The 21,070-nt window shown below is 32.8% G+C and overlaps 1 protein-coding gene across 1 annotated transcript in view; it reads right to left on the minus strand.

Annotated features, from left to right (window-relative positions):
* The window catches only part of LOC117782702 (autophagy-related protein 2 homolog B), a 131,045-nt gene that overhangs the window by 74,303 nt on the left and 35,672 nt on the right, over nt 1-21,070 (minus strand). The window contains exons 8-12 of the mRNA XM_034619729.1: nt 17,390-17,510; nt 16,733-17,193; nt 12,775-12,938; nt 8,264-8,368; nt 6,515-6,597 (exon numbers count right to left, since the gene is read on the minus strand). Coding sequence (XP_034475620.1) covers nt 6,515-6,597; nt 8,264-8,368; nt 12,775-12,938; nt 16,733-17,193; nt 17,390-17,510 — 934 coding nt within the window. The remainder of the gene's footprint in view (nt 1-6,514; nt 6,598-8,263; nt 8,369-12,774; nt 12,939-16,732; nt 17,194-17,389; nt 17,511-21,070) is intronic.

Consider the following 21,070-nt stretch of genomic DNA (forward strand, 5'->3'; position numbering starts at 1 on the left):
TTAAAATTAATTAGAAATTGATAAATTGGTAAATCGCAAGTCGTAATCGTAATCGCTTGCAATCGTGTGTCAAGAGTAGCCACAAACTACAACTTTGCTCAGCCTGCAATCTGGCAGCACCCATTTTCCTCTCTCACTCTCTCCCTCTTACGCAACAAATTCAAGCCTGCCAAAGGCTGCTGCAGTGCGCGCGAAATTTGAAATAAAAGGCCATGTCTAATTTTATGAGATTCTTAAAGCGGAAAATGCTAAGTTTTTTTTTACAACGATAATAAGCAGATACTTATTATATATATGTGTAAGGAATCGAAAGCTATATTAACACAATTATATTTTAATCAAATTGTATATTTGTATATACATAAATTATACATTAACATTTTCATTACATGATATCGATAATATTTTTGCTTACCGCTTGATTCTTATTTGGTACCCAAAAGAAAATGGGTACTTATTCGTTCTGTCTTTGTGCGCGCCTTGCATACAAACGTGAACATGCTGTCTCGCTCGCACGTTTGATTTGCCATGCAAATGTAATTATTGAATTAAATGTAAATTCCGAAATAACTTCTCTATTTATGGGTCAGTCGCTTTGAAATTTTCAGGGTCGTTTAATACGCATACTTCTTAACTGGTTGTTCAGTTAGGGAGTGCTATGTCAAAAATTGCACCTGTAAATCATTTTGTGCAATTTGTGGGATAAGGGGGCGTGGCATCAAAAATTGGAAACAAACTTGACCTGCGTATGGTATTCACAGACCTGTATTCCAAATTTGAAGTCTCTAGCACTTAAAGTATCTGAGATCGACGCGTTCAACGCACCCTGACCAACTTTTTTTTTTATTAATTTATATTTTTATTTAAAATTTTTATATTAAACTGAAATTTGTTCGTCACAAAATTGGATATCAGAAATTTTGGGGCTAGAAATAATAAATAAATCATCACCTCACATTTGGGGGCTCAACCGTGTCGAGAAAATACAAATTTTTTAAATTTTTTGGATTCGAAAAAAAATTGTGTCTTGGAAGTTTGTTAAAAGTTGAAAGGGACAAATTCCAGAAAGTCGAAGACTATTAAGAGCGAAACAAATACAGCGATTCGATGCCAACAATGAAATATTCAGAGATAATTACGTATTCGAGGCGAGAGCTAGTAGAACTTTTGAAAAGTAACGGAGTACAGCTGGGAGAAGACGCCTCATTTCAGCAGTTGCGATCGGCAGTTAGGCGTATGTTTTCCGAACAGGATGTGGAAATGCTCGAGGTGAGGAGGTAGTTAGGGAAGATGTACAGAAGATGACGCTTATGAGCTTTTAGAGAAGTAAAAATACGTGCAAGCCAGAACAAAGATGGTAAAGTCGGCAAGATTGCTGGACTCAGTTTTTGTTGCATCTTATAAACAGCTGAAGGACGCACCATGGGAATTTATTCCGATTTTTTGGAATAAAACCAATTTTTAAAAGTTATTAAATTACGTTCTTAATAACAGCAATCGACCACGAAATGTCCAAACTGTAATGTTACATACCATAAATTTTAACAGAACTCGCCACTGTTAAGTTATAACAGTGCAAGCACAGGTTATGTAATTGAAAAGCACGCTGTCAAAATTGTTGCATTTTTTTCATCAAACTTTAAATACAGAAAACTAATAGATATTGTTAACAAATTGATGGGCGATCTGTTCAGAGAGGTTTGTACTTTGTGTTTAAAAGCTTGGATTGTAGAATTTGGTCGTATTGTCCTCGTAATTGTATGTAAAAAGAGAGCCACCTCACTCGTTAAAAAATTAAATAAAATCTCAACTTTAAACGGAAATATTAAAGGCCCCAAAAACCTCTGAAACATTTTAGGTCAATTAGTTCTAGTTATGTCCACGTAATTACGTTTTGCGAAATTTTAAGACAATCACTGCGGACGGTAGTTCGCGTTAGTGACGAAAGCAGCACGAAGGGTGCGAAAGGCGACTAACTATATATACAGCTAAGTTGGAAAATTTGCTACGACTGTCCGATCAGATCGAGTTATATACCGATCGAAAGGTTTAGTCCTAACTTACAAAATGGCATACTAAAACTTTTCTTATTCACCTGGGTCATGAGATACGGGGGTGTAAGTGGGAGGGAAAAAATTTGTATGATCGCAGCTTGTGGAGCCGTTGGGGCTTTTTGGTAAAATTATTTATTTTTTAAAATTTTAATCAAAAATACGCGTCGATTGATACCTCGATGACCCAAATCCGTTAACTGGTTCAAAAGATAAATAAATTTGAAATTTGGACTTTTCAAAATGAAATGAAAAGTTAGTTTCTTTGTTTGTCTGTTTGTATCAAAGCGCTAAAAAAGCTAAGATTTAATGATGGGGATTTATTCCTCTTTAAAAATCTAGAAATGTTAGTTTTACGACTTTTTCAATTTCCCGCTAGCTTAGCGGGAAAACGCTAAATCCCGCTAAAATTGAAACTCCAACAGTTTCCAAACCATAGAAGCTACAGATATGTTCTACATTTCATTGGAAAGGTATGGTTGAGGGCTTTTATGCGTACCTTAAAACTTTTTTTCTAAAGTATTCAGGTAACATTCTACAGGTGATATTATAATTTTCAGCTTACATTTTGGCGATTTTTGACAAAACGGCTCTAATGATTTCTGTTAAATTTTATTATGTTGTAAAACGTACAATTTCGCGTTTTTTGGTATATGAAACATAAATTATGGTTAAGGGGTTTGGAAGATATTACCTGTTAAGTGAATAAATACATTTTTCTATCGGTCGAAAATCATGTTTTAGTACGAAAAACTTTTTGGTTTTATGAGATATCTCAACCAAACTGATACAATATGCATTTAACTTGGTTTTATATATCCTGACCAAAGTTGGTTCAAATCGGACTACTATATCATATAGCTGTCATAGGACCGATCGGGTCAAAATAAGGTTTTAGAATGAAAAACTTGTTTGTTTAGTGAGATAGCATTTGCATTTAAGTCAGTTTTAAAAATCCTGACCGAAGTTAGTTGTTATCGGACCACTATATCACATATCCAATCGGTCCAATATTAAGTCTTGGTATGAAAAACTTTTTTTTTTACGAGATATCGTAACCAAACTAATAGAATATGCATTTAAATTAGACTTATTAATCCTGACCAAAGTTGGTTCAAATCGGACTACTATATCATATGGCTGTCATAGGACCGATCGGGTCAAAATAAGGTTTTAGTATGAAAAACTTGTTTGTTTACTGAGATATTTTAACCAAATTGATAGCATTTGCATTTAAGTCAGTTTTAAAAATCCTGACCGAAGTTAGTCTTTATTGTACCACTATATCATATAGCCAATCGGTCCAATATTAAGTTTTAGTATGAAAAACTTTATTATAACCAAACTATATATATATTTATATATATACTTATATATTCTGACCAAAGTTGGTTCTAATCGAACCACTGTATCATATAGCTGTCATAGCACCGATCGGGCGAAATCCAAGTCTTAGTATGAAAAACTTTTATTTTGCATAGTAAGTACGGGGTCTCCGACAGTAGAGTATGCTCGGCTGTAGCAACGCGAGCAGGGGGCGGAGCCCCCAAGTTTTTCTTTATAATTAAAGAACAATTTTTTTTATGAAATACGTTGAACAACTAAATTTATATATTTTACTATTTGCCTGCATTAATGATAAAGTTACAATGTCAAAAGCAAAAAAGCAATTGCAAAAATTTCTGATAACCCACAAAAATTTTACACGAGGTAAATAGTGAAAGCAATTTTAGCTTCTATTCATTTTTGACGAACAAAATTCAGTTTAATCTAAAAATTTTAAACAAAAATATAAATTAATACAAAAATAAGTAATTTTTATGTACAACGAAGCTCACCCTATTTGCTCACAGTGCACAATGCCAACTTTCGCTTTTTTTTTTATTAATTTATATTTTTATTTAAAATTTTTAGATTAAACTGAATTTTGTTCGTCACAAAATTGGATATCAGAAATTTTGGGGCTAGAAATTGCTTTCGTCACTAGACTTTTACCTCGTGCATGGAACCTCAAATTTCAAAATGTAGGGTTTGTTTTTCACGTGAAACTGAGGTTGCTTTTTTAAGCTACTTTAACGCGATAATTGTAAGCATTTTTTTTTAAGACTATTAAACGAATTTTATGAGACAAAAGTTAAAGGTTTTATTTAGTTTACATATTAGATTTAATTTTTTTATTACACTGAAAATTGGATTTTTATTACCGATTTTTAGACTACGTAGTTAAAAACAAGTGGGAAAGGTCGAGATCCCGACTATAGGATACCCGTTACTTAACTTAAATATGTATAAAAGTATTTTTTTAAGAATTTTTTTATAAGGAAAAAAGGATTTTGTTATTATTAATTTTTGTTATTTTAAATTAGCAACTTCTTCATGTTTATAATTTTTCTAAATGTCAATCCCCTTGGTTAGCGACCTCTCTATATGGTAACCGGTGACTTGACACGCTCAACAACATACTACACTTGCATAAATGCAAGGAGTATGCTCAATACGATTCGATAGATGCCAGTTCCATCATCATTGAAGATTCATCGGTACCATTTGGGTTGAGTCGAGTAGCGATTCAAGCCGAATGTCATATTTGCGTCGTCAGAACCAGTTGAGAATTATTTGATGCATTTTTGTTAAGTCTAATAATATTAAAACTATTGCATACTCTAAGGAGCTAATTTTGCTTCAAGAGCTTCGGCATGTTAATACTGCTGTTCTACTTGTCCGATCTTGCTGCGATTTTATAGGATAATAGATAATAGCAACTTGCAACTCTAATACCCACAAAAACGTATTATCTTAAATACTGTGGGTGTGGTGGTTTTTCGCGATTTGCGAGGGCGGAGGGGGGCGTGATAAAAATGTAAGACAAACTTGACCTGCGTGGTGTGTAGAGAAATCTGTGAGCCAAATTTGGTTATTCTATCTCTTTTAGACTCTGAGATCCATTTGTTTAAAGAAATTACTTTGAAAACATTAAATCGCCATAACTGCCGTTCTACTTGTCCGATCTTGATGCAATTCAGTGGGATAATAGATAATACTAATAGATAACGTTTATTTGCACAAAAAACGTATTATCATAAAAACTGTGGGTGTGGTGGTTTTTCGCGATTTTCGGGTGCGGAGGGGGGCTTGGCTTAAATTTGAAACAAACTTGATCTGCGTAAGGTATATAGAAATCTGTCTGTCAAATTTGGTTACGCTATCTCTTATAGTCTCTGAGATCCCTTTGCTCAAACCGACGAGCAAAAGGTTTTTCGCTATTTGCAAGGGCGGAGGGGGGCGTAGCTTCAATTTGAAACAAACTTGATCTGCGTGGGGTATATAGAAGTCTGTGAGTGAAAGTTTGGTATCTCTATCTCTTATAGTCTCTGTGGTCCTTTTGTTCATACGGACGGACGGACGGACAGACGGACAGACACACATGGCTATATCGACTCGGCTATTGATGCTGATCAAGAATATATATACTTTATAGTGTCGGAGATGCCTCCTTCTCCCTGTAACATACATTTCAACGAATACAATAAACCCTTTTAGTTATTTTTTAAAGAATGGGTATAAAAAGTACAGGGGTCTATAGGGTTTGTTTAAACGAATATGTGCGTAGCACGCAGAAGGAACCTATAGAGTATTTATATTCTTGATCAGAATCAATAGCCGAGTCGATATAGCAATGTCCGTCTGTCCGTCCGTCCGTCTGTCTGTATGAGCGCCTAGATCTCATAGACTATAAAAGTTAGAGACACCAAACTTGGTATGTGGGTTCCTCTATATTGCAAGCAGATCAAGATTGTTTCAAAACTCGGCCACGCGCCCTTTATCGCCCACAAAAATAAATTTTATATCCAAATTATAAGAACAATTTAAAAGTTTGTGACACCATATTTGGTATGTAGATGCCCCTATAATGCAGGCAGATCAAGTTTGTTTCTTTTTTGAATCGGACCACTATATCATATAGCTGTTTTTTATTAATTTTTATTTTTATTTAAAATTTTTATATTAAACTTAAATTTGTTCGTCACACAATTGGATATCAAAAATTTTTTGGGTTAGAAATTGCTTTCGTCACTAGACTTTTACCTCCTGTAGAGGTATTTTTTATTTAATAATAATAAATAACGTTAATTACAACAAAAAAATAGTTTTCTTACAAACTGTGGGTGTGGTGGTTTTTCGCGATTTTCGGAGGCGAAAGGGGGAGTGCCAAAAACTTAAAACAAACTTGGCCTGCTCCAACGTAATTGGAGTCTGCCAAATTTGATTGTTCTATTTCTTATAGTCACACGGACGAAAAGACGGACAGACACACATGGCTATATCGATTTTGCTGTTGATACTAATCAAGAATATATATACTTTATAGGGTCGGGGCTGCCTCTTTCTCCCTGTAACATACATTTCAACGAATACAATAAACCCTTTTAGTTATTTTTTTAAGAATGGGTATAAAAACTTACCGATATTCAATTGCTAAATTCCACAAATGGCCCTGAATTTCGGACACAAGTGCGAATGGCTCATATGCTTCAATCGGAAAATCCTGAAAAACAAATAAAATTTCCAAACATTAATGCTAGATTTCAATTACGTAACAGATTAGTAATTAGAAATTATATATCAATTTAGCCCCAACATAAAGATTAAAGATAATTTTGGGCGTGCTCAGTTCAAAAATATTCGCTGTTAATAGAGTTTAACTACCGATTTATGGGCTATTGCTATAAAAAAGTTATAAACACTTTAGACTTTACAACTTCTCTTTCTACTAATGAATATAAGAATTTATCAAATTTGCGTTTAATAAATGATATTCCCAAAAACATAAGAACTATGTGCACTGCACATCGTGCATTTAAGAATTTGTAGAAAACTCTTTTCTATTGAAGAGCTGTACAAATTTTATTTTAATAATTTAACAAATTTAATATCAGCTGAAATTTGGAAGCTAGCTCGATGCCCAAAGGGGTTTCCGCCCCTGCTTGCTTCGCTTGCCTACAGTCAAGCACGCTCGACAGTAGGATACCCAGTGCCCCGGCACTCTGTACTTAAATTTAATTATCGACCGAATGTTCCTATTGAACAATATATTAGGTGTACATCTTTGCTTCCGCCGTTTCGCAAAAGAGGTCCACCGGGGTAAATTTTGATTGATATGAATCGATTACAAATGATACACAGTTAGCTTCGACATTTGTCATCATAATCACATCAAAATATTTGTTGATATCTGTTCGAATAATAAACTTTCTCGTCATTGAATATATCGATTTGTGAGCCAAAGTCTCGTCATTTGCGGAAATATTTTATTTTCTTTTTGAATTCAAAAAATAGTGCATCCGAATGCTCTCGGATACGTACGGCGAGGCTGCTCTTAGTGAAAGAAAGTGCCGCAAATGGTTTATACGCTTCAAAATTGGTGATTTTGACTTTGAAGACCTAACATTCATGGCGCAAAGGTCACGTTCTGCATTTGGTGGACCAGCTAGGTCTTATAATTAATATGCTGCCGAATCCAAGTAAATTCCAAAAAAGACACGATAAAGTCGTTCTCCAGCATGAAAATATTCGACCACACATCAAAAAAGTGGTCAAAAAATACTTGAAAACGATGAAATGGGAGATCTTACCCCACCCGCCCTACTCTCCAGACATTGCTCCATCTGACTACCTTTCGTTCCGATCGATGGCGGACGGTCTAACGAGCACTTCCGCTCTTATGATGGAGTCAAAAATTGGATGGATATTTGGATCGACTCGCAGGATAAGGAGTTTTTCCGTCATGGAATCCGAAGGCTTCCCAAAAAATGGACAAAAGTAGTAACTAGTAACGGCCAGTATCTTGAATAACAAGTATGCAATCTTTTTTTTTAAATAAAATCTCAAAAAACGGCGGAAGCAAAGTTGTACACCTAATATGATATAGGAAACCGATTCGAACCAAATTTGGTCAGGATGTACAAAACCAACTTTAATGAATATTCAATCAGTTTGGTTAGCATATCTCAAATACAACATACAAAGTCTTTAAATTTATAATTAGCGAATATGACAATACAAAAAGGCGATTCCGCCCAATGTGCAAAGGCAAACGTGAAGCGTAAGAAATAACAACACTTAAACTTCTTTAAAATTAAAAAGAAAAGAATTATTTTAATTTAAATAGAAATATAAATATATGTAAATGTCTACAAATTAAAAGAACTTACTGCCACATTTAAGAACTCTATTAACTGGTAAATCCAATTATGCGCTGTGTATGCTGGTCTATGCAATAAAATAGCGCCATTAATTCCAAACGCAAGTTTTATTCTCTGTGAAATAAAAATTATAAATTAATATTATTTTGTTTTTTTTTAAATAAAATAAAGTATTAGTTAAGTAAGTTGGATGGCTTTAACTCAAACATATTTTCCATGCAATAACATTGGAACAGGTGCCAGAGTCGTTAACCAGAACTAAGCGTTTTACACTTAGTACCGAAACTGGAACCGAAATACATTCTTTTGTTAAACCAAATGCGTTTCTATCGGTACGCTTTCGGTATATTTTTAAAAAAAGGGATGTTGTTGTTTTCTTTAACAGTGCGGAACAAGAAAGAAATGTACGGATTTTTTTAATAGGTTTGTAAACACTTGTATTACAAGCACAGAATGCATTTACTTTTTTTTGGATTGGTTCTGGTTCTATAAATAGGCGAGCTATTAGGAGCTAATATGAGCAATAAATTGATTTTTTACATAGCCATTTGGACAGATTCCCAGATAATCTTGGCGATTACAGTTAGGAACAAGGAAAACGGTTCCATCAAGACATCAGGATAATGAAAGAAAGATACCAAGGTCGATGGGAACTCCACATGATGGCAGCCTACTATTTGACTTTAATGGGGCATTGTTCTGAGCAAAACAACAACAGAAAAGCTCCCAAAAATAGTTATTTGTAATTTCAATTTTAATATTTGATGAACATAATATACATTTTTTTTTACGACAGTATCGACTTATCTGTTAATGTTGATCACAAATATATATTTACTTTTTAGGGTCAAAGAAGCAAAAGTTGAAAGCAGTCGACAGAAAAATTAAAATCACAGGAAAGTGTAAGCTTGCAATTACACTAGGCAACAGCCCAAATCTGAATGGAACCAAACCGACTTTTTTGGATAGACATGGGGCCCCAAACGACGAAAAACCTTTTTTTTTCTTTGGCAGAGTTTTTTATTTAGAAATTTTTTAAAATTTGACTTTTTTTCTTGCCGTTTTTTAGAGGTGTGACCACTTTTGTCATCATTACTCGAGACTGTCAAAACCGATTTCAAAAGCTTTATTTTTCCAGTAGTTTAAGAGCTATTAATTTTGGATTTAAGAAAATGTTGTTTTTTTTTCAGCGTCGTTTAAAATATGATTCATTAAAATCCAAGCTCATAGGAAGTCAATTTGCTGTTGTCTTACACGTTTGACCACATTTGGTTCAAATCGGTCTACTATATCATATAGCTGCCATATCAACCAATCGCGCAGGTTGTATTTCTGGTAATGTGTTATATATCCCTACCAAATTTTGTTCAAATCGGATCACTATTCAATATAGTTGCTATAGGAACGATCGGTCGGAAATCCACCTTTAGTAAGAAAAACTTTTTTCTTTTTTAAGATATTTTAACTAAACTCACAAATTGTGTTTTCTATGTTGTCCTTTACATCTTCACCAATTTTGGTTCGAGTCTGTCCAAATCAAGTTTTAGTATGAAAGACAAACTTATATGCATATTCTATAAGTTTAGTTAAGATATCTTAAAAAACAAAAAAGTTTTTCATACTAAAACTGGATTTTCGACCGACCGTTCCTATGGCAACTATATGATATTTTCGACCGATTTAAACTAACTTTGCTCATAATTTGTAAGACATTTACAAATTCAAATTCTGTGAGCTTGGTTAGGATATCTCTAAGCACACAAAAAATTGTCATACTAAAGGTCATGCTGTTCTACAAGGAAGTCATAAAAATCAAGAAAAGCATGCATAGATATAAAATTTAATTATATCGCCGTTTCTCCATGGACCTACAGCAATTTTTATTAGTTTTTCTTGAATTTTAAAATTAAAAAAGCTAAAAAAGAAAGCTTTAAAAAATCAACATTTTCTTTAATCAAATCAACAGCTCTTAATCTCTAACGGGTAAGACCGTCAGTAGACGGTTTAAAAAAAAAAAACGTTTAATAAAATATGCGATTATTTAACGATGAACAGTTATTTTACAGAATTAGGTCAAACATTGAAGTTGTGTAAAATACCAAATTTAATTATGACCAAATAAATTGCAATTTTAATCGCCAAAAAAATATATATTGACTGCTAGTATTCTGCTAGTATATTATTCTCTTGTTTTGTAAAAAAATAAATACAAAAATGCAACTTGAAGTATTCTTAAAAAGCGAATAAGAATAGAGTTTGAGCGGAAAAATATTTATCACAAGGGAATATCGCACGTAACTTTTAACAATAATATAACTTTAAATATGCAATTCACTTCAATTAAAGTGTCTATTATTTATAAAATATATTAATTTGAAAGTAATTTTAAATGAACATTTGCTTGAGTTGATAGTTTCGGTAGAAGCGATGATAAGTTTGGGAGTGATAAAAGTGATGGGACTCCGATTATGTTGTCGACAACATTTGGTATAGAAACCCATACTATTCCAAAACCATTAGAAAATAATAAAATTATTGAAAATGATAATTCCAATGCATTTTTTTTTCAAGATTTAAGCCTTTCATTCAATGCTTTCCAAGACACTCAGGCAACAGTTTCAACTGCACTTGATCTTCATTACCCATACTTAAACCAACTTAACCCCAAATGCAGTCTACTTCCCGCCCAGTTCTGCTCCAAGATTCAAGGAGCTATCGTAAATTCTCGTATTGTGGGAAGATAACAACTGCGGTAGGCTGGCATCTATATATTTTGGAATAGTACCACTCCTCAGAGAAAATTCCAATGAGGAAAGAGCTGAAGCTATATATAGAAATTAGTTGCCTGCAAATAAATTAGGAATAAAATAATCACATTTGAAGGAGTCCCTTTGATGGACGGCCTTATGGGCAGCTACAATCCAAGGACGAAGATAGGAAACATATAAAAAGCTTTTTTACTATATGATGAGTGGCTTTTCTATCATTTCGTGAACATGAATACCACTAATGCAAACATATTATACAGGTGGGTTCTTGTATAGAAAGTTTCCGCATCAGAGTATGTGATCGGAGAGCAGCTAAAGCATGCAAAGTTCCTTACAAAAATAGCAGCAGGACTTGTTTCCTTCAAGGAAATGGCATGCAATGACTTGACCGGCTTAGCAATCACTGGAAACGTTCTGTTCATCTGATATCAGATAAAGATATGATACTGCATATCATTTTTTAATTTGGCTGGATAAAAAGGATAAATATGCATATAGTCAGTATTTTGGTGAAGTGAAGTAAATTTAAGTAAATTGCATATTATAATAATTATATTACTGATTACTAACTCAACAAAAACTTTGGAAGCAATAAATAGCAAAAGTTATCGCCAAAAGTCGCGTGCGATTTTCCCTTGTGATGCAAGCGAACGGCAATATTTTTGTCCGCTCAAACCGACAAGACCGTCTACAGACAGTTTTCAGTATTTTGCACCTGACGGTCGTCCAACCAACGGAAAATTATGAAATTTAAGACTTAAGCTTATTGAACCTATATCTGCTTCTAAAATAAATATTAACTTGATTGAATGACTATTTTGATTTTGCCTGCTAGAGGGTTAAACTACTGGCTCGAATCTTACTGTGTATGGATGAATTACATATACATTTATTAGCTTTCAGGAAAAATAAAGCTTTTAAAAATCGGTTTTGACATTCTCGAGTAATGATGACAAAAGTGGGCGCACCCCTAAAAAACGGAAAGAAAAAAATAGCCAAATTTTAAAATATTCCCTGTGCCTAGGTACTGTGTACTGAAAGTTGATTTTCGACCGATTTTCCCTATGGCAGCTATATGATTTATGGAACCGAATTAAACCAAATTTGGTTATTTAAGAATGTACAAAGCTGCATATTGGTTAAGATATTTCAAAAAACAAAAAACTTTTTCATACTAAAAGTTGATTTTTGACCGCTCGGTCCTATGACAGCTATATAATATAGTGGACCAATTTAAACGAACTTCGGTCTGGATGTACAAAACATAAAACATTTTCATACTAAGACTTAATTTTCTATTGAGCGTCTTTATTGCAGCTATATGATATAGTGGACCGATTTTAACCAAATTTGGTCAGGATGTATAATACCAGCCCAGATGCATATTCTATCAGTTTGGTTCTGATATATCCGCAAACAAAAAACTTTTTCACACTAGAACTTAATTTTCTATGTATCGTTCCTATGGCAGCTAAATGATATAGTGGTCCGATCCAAAAATAATAAATAAGTCAAAGCAATATTGAAAATGTGGTGAGGTGGAGTATTCGTGAATGAATATACCACCTTACCATAATTTCGACGTGGTTATTGCCGACTGTAAATTTTTATTCACAGTTTTTAAAAATAAATTCTTTTTTTCAAATACATATATTGTTAAACCTTTTGTTTAAGTTTTCAAACTATCCTTTATTATTTATTTTGTAAATCAGTTAAAACAAGCTGTAATAAAAAGAGGGAATTAAATATTACCTTCAAACGTTTATCTGGTTGTTTTTTCAATTCAGCCACAATAGACAGCATTTCATTGCGATTATTGGACACACTTTCATTGTTTGAAAATTTTAAAATTATACGTTTAAGATTCTTATCGACATCGTCACTCCAAGCGGTTGTCAATTCTTCAAGCATTTGTCCTAAAAAATTAGAAAGTGAAGTTTTTAATAGTTAATGCAAAAATTCTTCAAACATTTGTCCCACAAAATTTGAAAGTTTAGATTTTAATTACTAATTTTGGGTTTAAGAACTCATATGTATTTTATTGTATCAGAATTGTAGTTGTGACTAGCACAATAATTTATAAGTTATTCTTGTGCTAGGAAGCCAAATAAATAAATGCATAAACAACAATCGAAAATGCTGCATGTACTTATAAATCTATCCTATAATTACCTTTAATCAAAATACAATCAATCAAAATTTTTTTTTTGGAATTTGCTAAGGGTACAATATATAGATTTCTATAAAATTATTAAAATAAATATGATAGGCAACGGATCTCAAATGCATACACCAGCATTTGAAAATACTCCTTGAGACTGACATTGCATATGCCAAAAATTGTTTTTATTTCATTTTGATTCGCAGTAATAGACCTGTAAAGCTGTCAGTAACGTTACTAAATGTTGAAAAAGACTTTGGCGTTTAGAGCCCTCACTAATACACACAATTAAAAACACAATTACATTATTACATTACATTACAATTACATTACACATTGAAAAAAGTTGCATGTTTCATAGGGTTAACATAAGTAAAACTTAAGCGGAGTACTCTCGAGACAAAAATGTTCATTTAAAAAAAACGGTGTCAAAATTAGATAGAAGAAAATTCAGCAGCGGTTTAGCTGAGCAGTCCTTAAGCTAGGTAAGGACATAAGATAAAAGCTGTGCGCTAAATGTCAAATCCATTTTAAAAAAACAGTTGCTAAATTAGATAAAAATTAGCCAGCGTTTTAGCTGGTTAGTTCGGAGAACGGATAACACAGAGTTGCCACATCAAGAAACTATGGAATTGTTCAAACATTTTACACCTGGCAAGCTAAAAATTACCGTTATTCATTTGAAAACAAAACAAAGACGTCTGAAGTTTTTCAACCAGGACAAAATTAAAAGAATATAAGCTAAAACTGAAACAATCTGTAGGCCCAAATTATATAACTTTATAATTTTTATTAATAAAAAAAGAAAAATACACACATAACTTTTATGTTGCTTTGCATATATTTCCTACTTGAATAACAACACACTAAATATCCTTAACTTTCGTCATTTCCATTTCCTATGCCCCTCAATGTAATCTTATCAGTTGTGCGTTTTTAAAAAGGTAAACAAAACACAGCTGACGTAACAGAGTTACCATTCAAATTTTGGGTTTTTTTTGTATTGATTTGGCAACAATGCTTTCGCTCGCCGACAGATAAATATTGAGCACATTTCCTTCGCTAGTGTTAAATCTTATGTCCATGCTCAGCTTTAGAAAGAAAATTTAGAGTTTCTAGTTCTAAGGGCTTGTCGGTTTCCAACACTGTAAGTGAAAAAGCTGATTTTCACTAGGCTGCCTGTAAGAACAACAAAATTTTTAATCTTCTTACACCATTTGACAACAATAGCCGCCACTCATTTAAAAACAAACCAAATATTTTTGGAGTTATTGAACTAGGATAAAATAGCTACAATATAGGATACAACTGAAACTATCTGTACACCCTAAATATGTAAATTTTTTTTATTTTTATTAAAAAAATAGAGAAATCTACAAAAATATATATATTAAGTTACTTAACATTGAATATCCTACATTTTCCATTCCCCATGCCTCCTCAATGTGTTCTAATCAGCTGTGCGTTTTTTTAATTCAAACAAAGCGCAACTGACGCAACAGAGTTACCAATCAACTTTTGTTTATTTTTGGGTGTTGCATTGGCAACACTGGCTTTCTCTAGGCCTTAGCATATGGTCGGGAGTTTTTCGCTAGAGAAGACTTTTTCTGAGTACTTGCCTTAAAACAGTTTTAACAGCCTTAATACAGTTTTAAATGTAACCCAAAACTTTTAAGGTTTTCCATTTTTAATTTGACATCCTTTAAGCTTTCATTTACAAAGCTGCATTTTAAAAGCATCGTTGGAGATATAATTTATTAATTTGTGTTTTTATATTTGTGTATTGGTAATTGCTCTGCCAATTTTGGGCACTCATGTTTTCGACGATTTTGATGACTTCCTTGTGGAGTGTTTTATCGGGTCTGATCCAAATTCCGAAAACGAGTGGAATTGCCGCAAATCGAGTTTATTGCTGTTACGAATTCCGCAAATCGACAAGAACTGTCGTTTTTAAAACGTGTACTGTTGAGCGAGCGGAATCAAAAGTAAATTCTACAAAAAGCATTAAAATAATTCCCCTAAACAATAAACTAAAAATTCAAATAACCTTGAACATTTTCAGAATACTTAAACATCACTACTTCAACTGTTTTAAGTTGAAGTATATTTTAAAAGAATTTTTTAATAAACATCTATAAAATATTGCATACAACACACAATGACTAAACCGATTCTAGTGGCGAAAGCATATACCAGCCCCAAAATTTCTGATATCCAATTTTGTGACGAACAAAATAAAATTTAATATAAAAATTTTAAATAATAATATAAGTCATTAAAAAAAACACTAAAATTTGAATTCTGCAGTGTGCGCAGAAAGGGTGGGCTACCACGAACATAATAATGAATGTCAATTTTCGTGTTTTTGTTTTTATTTTATATTATTATTTAAAATTTTTATATTAAACTTTATTTTTTTTTGTCACAAAATTGGATATCAGAAATTTTGGGGCTGGAATAAGCTTTCGTCACTAGACTTTTACCTCGTGTAGGGGTTTTTTTTGTGTCAGAAATTGTTGCAATTGCTTTTTATTTAGGCCTGTTCCGATTTCCGAACGTTTTCCAAAAGTAAAAACGAAACGAAAACGAACGTTTTACTATTTGCCGTTCCCAATTCCGATCGAAATGGACTTGTTTTTACTTTTCGAACTCGGTTTCGAAAACGTTTCGATAGCAGTAAGTCATCGACCGTATCAGCTGTTTTAGCCAATGAAGAAATAGAAATTGCTTAAATAATATAAATTGCTAATTTAATTCTGCAAAATGCCGGCAATTATGGTTATTAGCTGCTTGCATTTTTGATATAATTTTTTATTGTCACCAGCTGATTGCGTGGCTTGTGCATTTCGACATTAACCAGAATTGTCATGAATTCAATAATAAAAACATTCAATCTTCAATTTTTCTCTTAAGTCCTATTAGAATTACTTAAAACTATTTTTGAAAATTAATTCTAAATATTTCATGTTAAATATAGCACATAGAATCTAAATTAGACTAAAATTTCGTTGTTCGAATTTTATTTATCAATTGAAGTAACTCTAGCAACTTATGATTGCGAGAGTTAGTATCGATAACAAAAAGTAAAGTGGAATTCTGAACAGATCGGTTTAGTCATTGTGTGTAGTATGCAATATTTTATAGATGTTTATTAAAAAATTCTTTTAAAATATATTTCAACTTTAAACAGTTGAAGTAGTGATGTTTAATTATTCTGAAAATGTTCAAGGTTATTTGAATTTTTAGTTTATTGTTTAGGGGAATTATTTTAATGCTTTTTGTAGAATTTACTTTTGATTCCGCTCGCTCAACAGCACACGTTTTGAAAACGACAATTCTTGTCGATTTGCGGAATTCGTAACAGCAATAAACTCGATTTGCGGCGATTCCACTCGTTTTCGGAATGCCGAACAGGCCCGATAGTATGAATTATTGGTCTCCATTTAAAAAAAAACTTCTTCCAGTTATGGCTGCCAATTAAAATACCAATTTTAATACCAGTTAAAGGTTACGAGTAATTTGTGTATATGGATTTGAAAATTAACTCACCACAGTGAAGTATATCGGTTTCATTTAACTGAATACAAAAATAATTCAGATTTTTGTCATTATTAAATCCAGTCACTGAAAATAATCTGAATTCTTTTAAATTCAATTGCAGTTTTCCTCTTGAACTTGATTGAATATTTTGATCAAAATCTGGAACTTCTGTATACATTATTAATTTTCCTTCTTCGACAAATAACTCGAGAGAAAACATATTGTTAACATCATTCAATTCTGCGGTGTCATACGAGGTGCTCTCATGATAAATGGGATTTGATTCTTCTGATAAACTTACATCGAGAAGTTTTGAGTTTATGTATTTTTGAAAATCTCTTTCGTTGTTTCGTAAACTATTTTGGATTGTATTTTTGTTTTCAATGATTTTATATAAGGGAGATCGTGGTTCCCACATAAATAAATCTCCATTCAAACGATTATAAATTATTTCATACAGATCCTTAGACCTGAAAATAAAAAATAAAAATAATATAGTTATTTAAATTTTGAATGAGATTGTAGCACGAATAAATGTTAAAAATGTAAGTCTTTCGTTCATGGATTCAAAATTTTTGAATATTGAATTTGAGACAAAAGATGCGAAATTCTTTTGATGCATCTCATTTGAAGTGCATTTTATCGAATGTATATAAATTTACTTACTCTAGAACAATTTTAGCTATTGGAATTAACACATTAATTATCAAGCTAGATGCATTTTTGGTGCTTTCGCAGAATTCGTTTATTTCTTCGGTATCTCCAGGCAAAAATATTTCTTTTTTATCTGGAAAAAAATGATTGATTAAATAAGAAATTATTTTTAGTTTTGTAATAAACTAAAAGTATTTAACAATTCAAAACTTAAATTTAAAAAGTACTTAAGCTGTTTACTAAAACGTTTCCTTTGTATACCCTATGCCCACTAAAATGGGCAAATAAGGTATATTGTGTTTGGCAAAATGTATTTAACAGGCAAAAGGAGGCGTACCAGACTTCATAAATTATATATGTATAATCTTGCTCAGCCGAGTTAATCTTGCCCGTCTGTTTAAACTCGTCGGTCTTTGAGATTATAAGAGCAAGGCATTTCTAACTTGGCATGTAGGTTCCTGGATACCAGGCGCAGATCAATTTCTTTTTTTTTTTTTTGGATTGGACCTCTTTATCATATATCTTCCATAGGAACGATTGGTCGAAAATGAAGTTTAATTATGAAAAACTTCATGGTTTTTTGAAATCTCAACCAATCTGACACAATAGACACACATTTGTTTCAAATCGGACCACTATATCATATAGCTGCCAAAACTAGGCTTAGTCGAAAATCATGTTTTAAAGCCCAGAAAACGTTCTGGTAGGTCTAAATTCCATATAAAAAATTCAGTGCCGTAAAGAGAAGAAGAATTTGACAACTATCCATAGAAAACTTTCGGCCGGCAAAAATTTATGGTCTACTCGAAATGGGCCTTTAATAAGAAAAAGCTTTCCGTCTTTTGAGATATCTTAATTAAACTGATAGAATATTTCTTTTAAATTTCTATTTTTTTCTTAAATTCATACTTATATTTCTTGAAAGAGAACATTTTAATGATTAGCGTTTTTTTTTTTTTTTGGCAATTTTCACATAATTTTTAACAATTTTTTTCCAAATCTAGCATTTTTGGCTTCGGAGATTCTGGCAGCACTGGCCTAAGGAGGTCTTGTCGGCAGCCGAAGCTCGCTCGTTTTGCCTTAGCTCCTTATATTCTGATCAGCATCAACAGCCGAGTAGATATAGCATGTGTGTCTGTCCCATTGTATATATATGTATTTTCCCACTACATATTATTCCACTATATATTATTCCACTATATATTATCTCACTATATATTATCCCACTGAGTTGCATCAAGATCGGACAAGTAGAACGGCAGCTATGGCGAATTAATGTTTACAAAACAATGCAAGTAATTACTTTAAAGTAATTTTACATATATTGAAATAAGTAACGGGTATCCTTTGGTCGGGAGCTCTACTATAGCCTTTCCGACTAGATTTATACCCTCTGACCATTAAAAAAGTGCAAAAAGGATATACGGGCCTGTTCCGGGTTTCACTTCCGATTTGATCGAACTTCAAGAAATTTAATTTTTTACGTTGCATTTGGGCTAAACATTTTAAAATTATATTTTATCACTTTATTGGATTTAAATTCACCAACTCAAAGTGAATTCAATACGCAAATTATTTCTAGATTGATATAAGAACAGGCTAAAGATTTTCACTTCCGACAAATCTTGCCAAAAGTGAAAACCGGAACAGGCCTGATAATGTGTTTGTCAAAACGAGGCGTGACAGACCGCATAAAGTATATATATTCTTGCTGAGGATCAACGTCCGAGTCGATCTAGCCCTGTCCGTCTGCCTGTCTGTCTGTTTGAACGCTCCAATCTCAGAAACTATACGAGCTAGAGATAACAAACTTAGTATGTAGGTTTCTGGTTACCGTAAGCAGATTAAGATGTTTTTATATTTGGATCGGACTTTTATATCATATAGCTTCCATAGGAACGATTGGTCGAAAGTGAAGTTCTAGAATGAAAAACTTCTTGGTTTCTTAAGATATTCCAACCAATCTGACACAATATACATCTGTGCTGGTATTATACATCCTCACCAAATTTGGTTCAAATCAGACCACTATATCATATAGCTGCGCTAGAGACGCTTAGTTGGAAATCAAGTTTTAGTTTTTTTTGTTTTTTGAGATATCTTCATCAAACTGATGAATATTTCAGTTGGTGTTATACATCCTGATCAAATTTTGTTCAAATCTGACCTTTATATCATATAGCTACCATAGAGCCGCTCAATGCAAAATGAAGTTATAATACAAATAGTTTCTTTATTTTTTTGGAGATGTGTTAGCCAAACTGATCGAATATGCATTAAAGTTGATTTTGTATACTTCAGGCAGAACGCATTACTTTTAATGTGACTACTGATATTGAAATTGTTGCTGCCAAAGTAACTTTTTCAACTCGATCAATTTTCATCACCTGCTCTTATATCCCTCCAAAAGCTTCTCCTGCAGTTTACTTGCAACATTTCACCTGTATCGAAGAAATTAACCTTCAAGTCAAAGACAACGACTTATTTATTGTGCTGTGTGATTTTAATTTGCCTAAAATTTCTTGGTAATTTTTCTGTTGCACAAATTATCTTGTTCCCTTAAATCAAGATAATTTTTTAGATAACTTGCTTGATCTCTCATTGTTTCAAATGAATTCAATAAGAAATTACAATGATCGAATTCTTGATCTGGTTTTTATTAATGATTTCGCAAATACTGCCGTCTCTAGGGTATCCCCATTAAGTATCCCTGAAGATTTATATCACCCTACTATAGAGATTTCTATCTCAATCTCAAAACGTTTTAGTCCACCTCTATTATGTCAGCAATTACCTCGTCGTTGTTTTCGCAAGGGAAATTATTCATTGCTTAATGAACTTTTCCTTGCTACCGACTGGTGCTTTTTAGAGAAAGCTACTGACATTGATATTGCCCTTAGCTCTTTCTATGAGACCCTAAGTGCACTCTTAGATGTGTGCATTCCAAATTATGTTCCACCGTCTGGTTCTATAAAGCCTCCTTGGTTTACACCTAGACTTTCCTATTTAAAGAATATTAAATCTAAATATTTCAAAAAAATATAAGAAGTCTGGTTCGAGTCTTGACTGGTCTAAGTACACAGTAGCCAAGTCGGACTTCGCCAATTTAAACTCGCTATGCTACGAAAACTATCTAACTCGATGCAAAAGACAGTTTTCCCGTGACCCTAAACAATTTTACAAATTTGTTAACTTGAAGCGTAAATCCCCCAGTTTACCTTCCTCTTTTTTTTATGGGATAGATAATGCCAGCAACGACTCTGCAGCCGCTGAACTATTTGCTAACTTTTTTCAATCCACCTATTCTCCAATCTCCACTTCCAACTCATCTTATCCTTATTCTATTTTTCAATCAAACACTATGTTTGCTCCCTCTATTTCTTTTAACACTATAATCTCTTCTATTAGCTCTTTAAAATCTTCTTTCATTCCTGGGCCAGACAACATTCCTAGTTGTCTCCTTAAGGAATGTTGTTCTTCTTTAGCTGCTCCGTTGCATAAGCTTTTTAATCTATCCCTTGAATCTTCAATCTTTCCACATCTTTGGAAAGAATCTTATATCATTCCCCCCCTCCACAAAAAAGGTGGTAAGTCTGATATTTCGAACTACAGAGCTACGCGAGCCACTACGACCAACTTGCTTGAATTTACCTCCTTGGTAAATGATGCATTTTCAGAGAAAAAGCAAACTGA

Source organism: Drosophila innubila (assembly GCF_004354385.1).
Source record: "Drosophila innubila isolate TH190305 chromosome 2L unlocalized genomic scaffold, UK_Dinn_1.0 5_B_2L, whole genome shotgun sequence".
NCBI classification, from domain to species: Eukaryota; Metazoa; Arthropoda; class Insecta; order Diptera; family Drosophilidae; genus Drosophila; species Drosophila innubila.